Genomic DNA, 11969 nt, shown 5'->3' on the forward strand with positions numbered 1-11969 from the left:
CAAATCTCTAGACATCAGGAAATAATAGGTAGGTCATCATGAGCTGTAGCAAAAAGGTGCTGAAGCTGATGGACAGTTGAGGAATGAGACCTTTTTTCCTAGAAGAGTAGAAGAGAAGTTGCTCAGGGCAGGCAAGCAGCTCTCACACTGCTTGATTAATTCAAATACAAAAATCCACAGCACTGTCTCTATCTACATCTCTGTCCTTTGGCTTCGTTTATGTGTCTGCTTATCAGCTTAGCAGCTCAAGTCAACACAAAATGCTGCCAACAACTGAACTTGCACAGTGTGTTTGTTTCACTTCCTGCGGTTGGATTGATTCAGGGCCGAATCGCTTTCTCAGTGCAATCAAATCTCACTAGTATTCGATTGTTATGGAACAGAGACCACCTTGCTCAGACGGTCTCAGACCAGTTACTTTGTTTCAATGCATCCAAGATCTTGGTTTTGAAGATACAGAGAGTCCTTAATAGGACTGATACCCAAATTGATCTATGGACTCATATTAATCATTAGTATTTTAATAGTTTTTCAAATTCAGTCATGAACAAAAGATACTTTGTACTAAGGAGACCCCAGGGATATTAAAATTGGTGGCACCCAGCAAATTACAGAAACACCCAAACGTGTGTAATTATGCAGGCTTTTCAATTTGGACTTGCCCAGGTTTTATTGGCACGTATACCTGGGGGCCGGACAGTGACCATCATCATTAGCTGCCATTGAACACTTAAAAGCAGAGCGCCACCCGGGCAGTGAGAGAGAGGATCGGCTACTGTCACTGCTCAGCCTGGCCAGTGTCGTAATTACAACCTGCTTTATAAAAGGCAGAACACACAAAGAGCGTGTGCGTGTGTGTGTGTGTGTGTGTGTGTGTGTGTGTGTGTGTGTGTGTGTGTGAGTGTGTGGATAGAAGAGGGGGATTGTAATACAGGTGGGCGTTTTATTGTGTCGTCTGTGCCAGCGTGGAGCCTGTCTGCAGGCTGGCGTTGCCGTGGGAACAGGGCTGACGGTTGGTGGTTGAATCACAGGTGAGGGATAGGGAGGGAGGGGTGGGATAGGGTTTTTGGTTGTGCGGGAATGAAAGAGAGACAGTTCCAAGATAGAAGAAACGATCGATTGAAGGGAGAGAATGAGGTGTAGCAACAATACAGCAGTGCCAAGGCCATCTGCATCATATGTGCTACATGCTGCATTTACAAAAAAAATAACCTTGGAGACACAATGGCTCCTAAAAGAAAGGCTCACACTTACTTGTTACTTGAATAGTAAATGAAAATAAATTTAATAAGTAGATCACAATGGAACTGCAAACCCCCCCACCCCACTAAAAAAATTCATTTTTATAACATAAATTAAATAAACATAAAATAAATTGTATTATTTTTAAAAACATATAAGAAAATATAAGATATATAAAAGCACACTAGCTCTGTTTAATAATTTTTTGCTTTCTGTCACAAAAAACAGCATTTCAAATATTTAAAGCTGACAACAAAAAATGTAATTGATAAAAAAAAAAAGCTCTTATTCAAAATCTGATTTCATTTATGATTAAGAATTCCTATAAAGCACGTTATAAAAAAATTATTTGACCTAAGTAAAAAGTGAAAATGAGATTATTTTACAGATTATCTTACCTCGACATACAGTGCCATTGTCAACAGGTTCATGGCCAGCCTTACACATGCACCGACCGATAGGCACCATCCACTCGCCATCTCCATTACAGTACAGTTTGATTGGTACGTCAACTTCCTCTGCATTGGGGATGCAAACTCCTCTCGCTGCTACCAGGGAAGTACTTTCAGCCCCTGAAAGAGTCTCTTGAAAAATGGCCCCATTCCTGATGGCCCGAGGGCATTTACGGTAGAAAACGCGGACTGCAATGAGTGACATGCAGCCACCATAATCCTGGAAGGCCAAGTAGAACCCATTACGTGAAACAGGCCCAAAGCTGCGCACTTCTGTGTTGATCTTCATCACGCGTCCGCCTAAGTCCACCTGTGAGAAGCTTTCATCAGCAGCAATTGTGTCCACCTTCATCCATGGGTTCTCCATCCATGGAGGGTGAACTTTAGTTGCCGTGTCGGCATCTGATTCATAGTAGTACAGATTGAAAGTCTCCTTACAGGAGCCCGGAACCCGGGGGATGCTGCTGCAGTCCCGCACTGAGAACTTCATCTCCACATGTATACGCTGCGCTCCACGCCGGTGGATGTACTTGGTGCGGACCCAGTTGTTCTGGTTGGCATCAAAGACATTGCAAACTTGGTAGGTGCGAATAGTGTTCATGTTCTCGTCGTATCCGCTCACCTCTTCCCACTGCAAAAGAAGTTGAAAGTAATGTTTACACAAAGGATATATTAAAATATGTCCCTATACACTTTATCTCTGGTGTCTTTATCACTTCTCAAGCCTATCGTCCATGACAGCCTGTGTAAGCCTATTCCCATTTGAGAGGGAACTCACAAATTACTTACATGAATACATGAGCTCTAAACCGCAGGGCAGTAGTGAACATCTTGCAACATGCTCTCTTATGTCTGTCTAGGCTCTCTGGGGATGTTCGAAGAGTAGCCGAGCCATTTTCAGAAACTCTCCCCACAGGCACCAGCTAGATTACAGGGCAGGAGAGGTATGAGGTGAGGATGAGGGTAAAATCTTCTGTCTAGCTTGCCAAATGACTGGAGGTGAAAGTAAAATTGGCTGGAGTTGGACCTCATTTTCTGAAGCCCCCACTTTGCCAAGTGAACCTGGCCTGTGTTTTTTTTTTTTCTCTTATATTCTTTTAAAAGAACTTAATGTTGGTACAGCTCATAGAGAATAGAAGAGCAGGTGATAAAAGTCAATGCTTATTTTGAGGTGGATTCTGCCTGTCCTCTGGCACTGGAAGTGAAAAACACTATTCGCATCTTAATATTTACAATGAAAAAGAAAAGCTAAATTTCACTACTGGCCTTGGTAATTGTGAAATTTTACCTTATACACAAAAAATACAAACCAATATTTATACTGAAATAAAAAATAAGTAGCTGACAAAAACTGTCATTGTCAACCCTGTTGTTAATGCACACCACTGTATTGCAACTTGGAAATTGCAACACATAAAATTTCACCCTTTACACATTGCAAGCTTGGAATAATCAAATTATACGGATGACCATTTTAGGAGACGGAAACAGACTTCTTATTAAGTTTACAGCTATATATTGCATACACTAAAGCACTAAGGATGCATGCACCAGAGACTTCACTGCTGGCTCTAAAGTGACTCCAGATGCCTTCTCTGTGGTTTTCAACTCAGTTGGCCAAGGATCAAGCTACGGGTCCTCAGCACTAAACAACCAAGATTCCAACCACAAGTGAGTCAGAACCTTGACCTTGTTCATCAAGGGAAAAGCCATTTTCTTTACTTGATAGTCTTCCTTACACTCTGGCCACAAAGCCCAGTGAGCACCAGTTCTTTAAACCCACTCTCCCACACCCCCTCTCTTTCATTCTTCACTTCACTGCTGACATAATTTCCCAAATTAGTTGCAGCTTAACAAGGATTTTGACAAGGTTTTGACGGGATTCAGTGAGAACGTCAATTCTCCTGTTCAAGACCCCCATTCTATCAAACACCCTCAAACTAATTAGAACAGCTTTCTTTTACTAGACATTTGTTCTTCGTTCCAATGGCTCAATTATCATTTGTAGATTATAACAATTGTAAATATTTATAGGTCTGCAATTACCATAGCATTGCATTACTTACAATTTCTTTGTATACTTCAATTAAGTAGCTATTTTTAATAAAACAGGTGATTAAATTAAAATTGAAATCATTTTTAAACACCAAATAAGTGATTAAAAACTTAGTTTTCGGTTGCCTGGGTTCTACACACTCCAGTCATAAGTAATGTTTTTAACAATGGGCTTTAAATAGAGTCATACAAATAGACAAATTCATCTATGGTCATAAGCAGTCATCAACCTTACCATTTTACTCAAACGAAATCTATTCTTCTACTGTTCTGAATGTCAATTCAATAGCAGAAGACAAGATTTTAACATCCTCTTTTGAAGGCTGTAGAACTGACTGATCAGATTAGAAGAAAAACTGGGCAGTTACTAATGGGAGATAGAGAGTCAGTGAGGGCATGGTGGGGAGGGAAGGAGGTAGCGTGAAGGGGGCCACAGAAACCCCAAACAAACGTATTTTGAAGGAGGGCCTCTCTTTGTCCTGCCACAGCTTTTCTGCCCCAGCCAATGGAAAGAAGCAAATGAGGCATAATAAGGGCCCAATGATCAAGCACCTAATGTCAAATTAAATGAAACATCACTTTCACAGCTTTTTCCTCATGCTTTAAGTAAGAGCAAAGTTAAAGGTGGTCATGCTCTTTCAGAAGTGGTTAGAGGAAAGCACGAGGGATCCAGAATTTTTAATCTCATTTTTATTTTGCTTAGCAATAGGAATTTGCCAAGTGCCTTGGTATCACCACAAGTAAGTAGAACATAAAATACTGTATGAACAATAAAAAAAATTCTAACTGTCCTTGATAGCCATGTCTACTTTTTACTATCTCTCATTTTAATAATTTTTCTTTTTTTTTTAAAAGACCTTGATCTAAGAATTCAGTTTCCTAATGTGTTTCTGAACGTCCAGTTTCTAAACACTTTTCCTTGAGCAAGAACACAGAAACCACAACCCGAGAAAGAACAAGTATGTGAGGGCCTTCAGGAACAAAAGAAAATAATGCAAGCTGTTCTCTTTTGAGGCCTCTGTTGAGGAGCTGGGACCAACATAAAGAAGTGAGTGGGAAGTGGGATGTCATTAGTTCTTCCGCCTCTTCCACAAGCCTAAAGATTGGCACTTAAACAGAAAGACTGCAGCACTGTTGAGTCTATGGCTCGGGACTTGGCCGTCAAGGTTATGCTGGAGTATAAAAAAAAGGTCGTCACACTCTGTGCTAGTGTGGAATTAAACTATCCTAATGGTTTGGTTCATTGGAAGAGAACACATCCTGGGGCTTCTTGACACAATCTTTCAATTACAGGAGTACTGAAGAGGTCTTTGCCACTTACCTCACTGCTATACAATGGATAAACTTGCACTGTAGGCCAATTTCAATATCTTATTTTTATTAAGTCATGACATATGAAGGACATGGAATGGACTAGAAATTGTAATTGCACACATGTAACTAATTTAATCGTCCCCACAGTCACTAGTTTGAGAAACAATAGCCCACTGACATATAGCATAAGATTCCTAGGTAATTTAGTTAAGAATCAATAACCTACTCAACACCTAAAAAGACAGTGTTAAAAAGTGATATAATCCTTAGGCTTCCATGACATTCTCTTTGTGCTTGCCATCTGTACAGCCTATTTTCACGAATTATGGAAGCAGATAGCTTTAGGGGATGAAAATGCTGTCAGCAATAACCATTTTTTTTCAATATTAATTGCCCCACCATGATAGAACTCTTGAAATTTTATCTGGACTTCAGCATCTTTCACTAATAAACTGTCACAGCCTTGAAGACTACATGAGCCCAGCGATCATAGCACTCTCCCAAGGCTGTCACTTATAATACTGTAATACAGTGCTGGAAAAGTGAAGCATTGCTGACATCTCTTCAAATGAATTACCTTCTTTTAACATTTAGTTATTAAAATTGAGGCAGAATGAGTGTGGAGAAAGTGTGCTTGGTGCAAAGAATCTATTAATCTTTAATTAATTCATGTAAAAAAAAACACACACAAAGAACAAAGCACACTGGATGCAGAGTTTCCCAATTTTAGTTGTGTGAAATCTGTCAGCAGACATGTCTGTCCTGAGGGGACATTTGGGACAAATGACAGGCAATCTCTGTGTTGAATTACAGAGCAGTATAAGTCTACATCTGTGCACTGTTCAGCTTCCTTCCACAGAACAAGACTCTGAGAGTAAAAGAGGTACAGAACACCAACTAGCTGAGCTGTCTATAGCAGTCAACTCCAATTACTGCAATCTATTGTGCGTGTGCAACATGCAAAGTTAAACAAACAAGCTTCCGATTGCCTTTTTAACCCTTCTATTTCAATCTCCATTTGGATACACATTTAGCTTTAAAATGAATCACAAGTACAAGTTGAGATGTTTCTAATCCTTACTTGACCATATAGAATTTTGCGGTTTTAATGTAGAGACCCTGAAACCGCTAACTGCTACATTAAAGACCATCTCTAATTGGCATGATACGAAACATAACTGTCAATCAGTTTCAGGAATGCACCCTAAACCAAAGACTCCATCAAAGACATTCGGAACAGCCCACTGTGTTTGGTTTTATACGTATTATAACCAGACCAGGCTGCTTTAGGACCATCTGTTTCTATATCAGCGGGTAGCTCTTCACACGCTGCCTGCTGATATAGAAAGTGTGTGAAACTAGCTCTGGTTCAGTTCTTTATATAATTAGTGCAGACTCATAGAATTCATAAAAGTATGAGAATGTGCGTAGTCAGTCAACTATACCTTTCTAGTGTCTAATGTCAAAATCACAATGTTTTATTTTATTCCAACAGATTATATTACACAATTCGTTAAATATTACCAATAGAGGATTGTCCTATTCAAATTTTTTTTTTTCCAAATCAAAAGTAATATGTTAGCAGAAGTGTACTATTTATAGTAGTTATCCCCACAAACATTTCTATTTTTTGGAATGTTACAATCTGTACTCAATTTTTGTTGAGTTGAAATATATCATCAACCAACGCAAAATGGCCTAAATTATACGCATAAAGGAAACAAGAAAATTAGCAAAGAAATACTTGCAAAGATTACAAGTTGTGAACGCATAAGTATTCACACCCCTTAGTGTAAAACCCCTAAATTAGTTGGAAAAACAGCTGGAATTCAAAAGATTAGCTGAATGGATTTCACTTGTATAGAATTTAAGTGTCATGTAAACTTATATACCTGTATTTTTTGTTTGTCCAATAAAGGTTTGCACATATTGTGCGACCAATATGGATTTATAAACATCCCAAATTCTAATCCCAAGTTTATTTCCTATCACAGTTGCAATAGTGCAAAATGTGCCATAATGTGTGTAAAAAAATGTTTTATTTTTGCACTAAAAAATGATAGTGTCCGTGCATATTCTTTCTGATTCTCTGTGGATTTTCTCCAGCTTCTCAAGTTTCCTCCCACCAAGCAATCGTCTGTGAATGTGTGTGTCCAAATACCCTGGCATCCCATCATTAGAGTGACATTCCATAACACTTTGTTGTAAATTAGAATAATGCCAGCTTCCCTAAAGCATCCAAATATAAAATGATTCATGCTTAAACTGAGCATTATGGTCTTAAATTTTAAAACATAAGCAAAAGGAAAAATAATTTACTCTAGTTCCATCTAATAGGTACTCTATTTGAAAAAAAGTATTTCTGTGGGTTCTTATGTGCTGTTTAATGTATGTGAGTGAATGAAATGTACACTGTAAAAAATTAATTAATACCCCGCCTCAACCTGGTTGTGAAAAATGACACCATATTTCTTCCTTTACCAAACATTTAGATTTTGTTGGATCTTTCAACATTTGCATTCCATACATCGTACTGTCCACTCCTGGGAGTCATCAAGATGAACTGAAGTCTCAAAAGGATGTATGAGTGCATGAATGGATTTATGAATGCCTGCATGGGTGAAAGAAAAGGTGAATGGAAGAGTGAACGACTGCCACATTTGGATATTTTCTCCTCACATTCCTTGCAGTAGGTTTGAGTTTATTTAACTAAGCTTCTCAGTGTTAGCAAAGCCCACTGTTGACGGAGCACTCCATATTGGGACTGATAGTGATCTTGTAGCTCAGACCCCAGTCCCCTGCAGTGGTGTAAGACTATAACTTAAGTCCTTTCTTTCAGTATGACTTTAAGAAGCCCACCTGTTCTGCAAGACTCTGTCTTTTCTGCATAACTACTGAAAATGAGCTTGTCTTTAAAATGAACTAAGACAGTCTAGAAAAGATGCCTAAAGCTTTTTAATTCAAATAACAGTCATATTAATTTAAAAAATGAATAAATATATTTGTACAGAATGTGCTCTAAAAAACCAATAAATGAGTAAAAGAAATCCGCAGTGGTTTTCTCTAAGGAGATGTTATATAAACCATAAATCCATGTAAGAGGCTCCAGTGTTAGCTTTTTGTAACATACATTTCCTATCATGTGACAGTCTGCAGATCAGAGAACATCAGATATAATCAGATATAAAGAAAATAACTTTTTAAATAAATTATTTTTTCTGTGTATATATGTGAAATAAAACATGTCTGGGTAAGACTGTGTTTATTACTATTTCACCATTTCATAGTACATTCCTTACTAAGTTCGAAAAAATATTATAGAACAAACTTTTTAGAATTGTTAATCTTCTGAAAGGTAAGACTTATATAAAGGTATATAAAAAAAAAGCCCCATCAATGTTCATATAAAATGTTTTATAGTACAGTGGAACCTCGGGTTACGAATTTAATTCGTTCCGGTACTTTATTCGTAACCTGAAAAGTTCGTATCCCGATACAAATTTCCCCATAATAATGAACAGAAACTTCGGTAATTCGTTCTGGACAACCAAAAATATTACTTAAATAAAAATAAAGCCAATATTCACTAATATTATTTACTTTTAACATGTTATATTAAAATCATACCACATAAAAACATACAAAAGAGGAAAAGATCTTTACCGGGTACTTTCCCTTTGAGAAGACTCGCTGCAGGAGACGACGTCAGAGAAGGGGAGGAGGAGAGTTATTGTTTGAAGGAGAATCTTATTATATTATATTATTATATATTATTATATATTATATTATAGAATATTAAAGCGTTATTAACACGAACGCTGAGACAATTGTTGCATTAGAGGGAAAATGAGAGCTGTTTCTTTAAGGCTACTATCAGTTGGTATTGAAGTCCAGAGTGAAATTCATTATGGGTATTGTACTTCGGAAAAGACTGTAACCCTGCTAATCTATCTTCATAAAAACAAGTAAAGTGGTTATGCATCGGCTAATGTTGTCCATCTCATCATTCCACGAGCATCAACTAACGAGTTGTTACGCTGCCGCCGGGAAAAGTTCAAGCGGATAAGTAACACGATGCTCTCGCTAGGGACACAGGACGCTAACTGATGTGACGAGCTGCGTGGATAGAGCAAAAACAACCAACTTGCCTGCGATTTTTTGGTGCGTGACGTTCGTATCCCGATATATTGTTCGTAACCAGGGGCAAAAATTTTGATGAACTGCGATTCGTAACCTGAATTATACGTATGCCGGGGCGTTCGTAACCCGAGGTTCCACTGTAATTTCTTTTACCCAGAGCTGCACTTTAAACCCCCTGGTGTCAAGTCCTTAAATGAAGCAAACTTGTGTGATGAATTTATTGAGACATATGTTTTTATAAATGAAATAAATATGATGCAAGAAAGTGTAATTCCTGGCCTCATATTTGGGGATCAAAAAAAGAGAAACTCGCTCTGTTTAGATTGGATCCAGAGGCAGGGTGTCTGATACATTTTACTCTTTGTTCTCTAACATTGATAGCAGCATCGGAGATGGAAGAGGCTGCATGCCCTTGGGTTTGACAGGGTGATGGAGAGCAAATTATATCAGGAAAACTTTGAAGTTGCACAGCTGGCCTGTTGAAATTGTTCCCTCCTTTTTTCTTCCCTCCTAATACCTTCTTCTCGTCTTGTCTTTTTTTCTTGACAGAATGCAGATGCATGGTACAGTATAATTTAAACCAGCCCCCAAAACAGACCACAGAAGCGTAAATAATTGAATAAAACTGGGAGTTTTTTCTGAAATACACCAGCAAATTACTCAACAACATTTTTTCCCCCTGAGTTTTAAGGAGTCCGGCTTCAAAAATATAAACGGAGGACTAAGGAGTAATCCGGACCTCTGGTTTCTCACTCACCAAATGGCACTGGGCTAGTAAGCGGCTTTTTAACTGTCTGACTCAGCATTTCAAAAGCATTCACCCAAACGTGGCCCAAAAGACTTATAAGAGCCGGGAATACTTCCAATAAAGAATCCATGATGTTAGTGTGGTATGAGAAGCAGGGCTGAACATAGTGACTTCCTGATAAACCACTGATTTTTTCTTGCATTTGTTACTAAAACATGACACTTACACTGTTCTCACTGGTACCCGATACAGGAAATACTGTCCATCCCAGCTCAGCTGTTGCTGTAGTGGAATCCATTAAGGTTTCTGTAAAGAAATGATAAAGGTTAAAATTTAAACATTTTTAAAGATATCAGAATTTCAGATAATGACCTTGTGGTTGCCAACCAAGTCAAACAAGCCACCAATTACATGGAGGATTTAAGAAAAGTAGCTCATAGTTATTAACAGTATATATCAAGGCCAACCACCAATGTATACAGGTGCCAAAAAAGAGACACCTGAATCAGACATAAATACACAAACAGGTTTTCATTCCTAATAAAATGAATTAAAGTGCTCAAATAGAATAAAATTTTGATAACTGAATACATTTTCAAAATCCATTTTGTCTAGTCATTATGGCAGTTTAAAAGCAGGGTGCTTCATTAAATATTATTAACACATCAAAAGGCCAGTGTTAAGTTCACTTTATTGTTTCCATTGTTTTAAATAGTGGTTACATTTGAAAGAGAATAAATAGGAATGTAGGCAAAAGGAAACACTGGGTTCCACTTTCCCACTGTGTGATTCAGCCAAGTTATTTTGGAGACAAGAGCTCACTATACGGCGGGATCTCCAGGGAGCTTACGTGTGGAACAGGATGTGGGTTAGGAGTAGCACTGCACTCAGATAACCACCAGAGACACTCTCAATAAAGACGTCCTCCTAGATTGATGTAGGGAATTGATAATCAACCCCAGTCTTTGTCCTCAATATGCCTTTGTAGAATTTTTAGGTTATTTGCAACGATAACAATTTAGGCCATGCCGTTTGATGTGATATAATGTGATATACAACAGCACAGGAATGAACTTTTTTCTAAATTAAGTTATAACACACACAGAAGCTGGACATCTCTCAAAGCCCCAGATTCCATTTAAAGAACCCTAAGAACAACTTCAGTATCTTGTGTCCTCCCCACACACTGGTTGAAAGAGACACATATGCTACAGCTTGTGCAAGCTGCAGAGACAAGCCACCTTTTGTGTGTCTGCACAGTGACGGTACTCATGTGGCATTCACTGGGGAATGGAATGATAATCCATGTGCAAGAGAATGGACCGTTGGGAGAAATCAGAAGAGGCCGATAACCTGAGTCGACTTCCTTCGACATTAAAAGTGCTCTAGTGTGGCACACATGCCATGTAACTACTCCTACCAGACCTTTAGCTCGATGACGTAGTTAAAAACCTCTTGTCTTGTCTGGAGAAGCAAAATCTTTTCAAGAATGAAAGATGGTTACTCTCACACTCTACCTGCTTTCGATTATGTGAACTGAAATCACAAAGCACACCTACGCTAATTAGGTTAAAAAAGAACGCATTTTCAGAGGTAATCAGGTGGAACGTCTTATACATTGAATCACTCAGTCATGACTGGTATGCAAAATGCTTGCATGATTAATCCGTGATAATGCATTTTTATCCCTTAATTAATTTTCTGTCTTAATTAGGACAACGCCAAGTAACTGGACTTAAAGAATTAGACACTGACAGTTCCATTCATTTTCTTTTATCACAGACTAAAGCAGCTATTTCGATTTCCTCTCACAAGCTCTTTAGTATAAAACACTTTTTGTGGTCGTAGCTTGAGGCTGACATAATTACAAGTCTTGCGAGTTCTAGCTTTTGGAAACATTTAAATATTTACAGAGTTTTCTTTATTCATGCATCAAGACATTTGAACATTTTAATAGTGCTTTGAAAATAGCTGCAATTAAGTTTCACTGAAACACATGCATATGCACACACAAACAC

The 11969-nt window shown here is 38.2% G+C and overlaps 1 protein-coding gene across 3 annotated transcripts in view; it reads right to left on the reverse strand.

Annotated features, from left to right (window-relative positions):
- The window catches only part of ephb2b (eph receptor B2b), a 139595-nt gene that overhangs the window by 75043 nt on the left and 52583 nt on the right, over positions 1 to 11969 (reverse strand). For all 3 annotated transcript variants that reach the window (XM_046874912.1, XM_046874911.1, XM_046874913.1), the window contains exons 2-3: positions 10178 to 10257; positions 1641 to 2325 (exon numbers count right to left, since the gene is read on the reverse strand). In XM_046874912.1, the coding sequence (XP_046730868.1) occupies positions 1641 to 2325; positions 10178 to 10257 (765 nt within the window). The remainder of the gene's footprint in view (positions 1 to 1640; positions 2326 to 10177; positions 10258 to 11969) is intronic.

This window comes from Silurus meridionalis, chromosome 19, assembly GCF_014805685.1.
Source record: "Silurus meridionalis isolate SWU-2019-XX chromosome 19, ASM1480568v1, whole genome shotgun sequence".
Taxonomy (NCBI): domain Eukaryota; kingdom Metazoa; phylum Chordata; class Actinopteri; order Siluriformes; family Siluridae; genus Silurus; species Silurus meridionalis.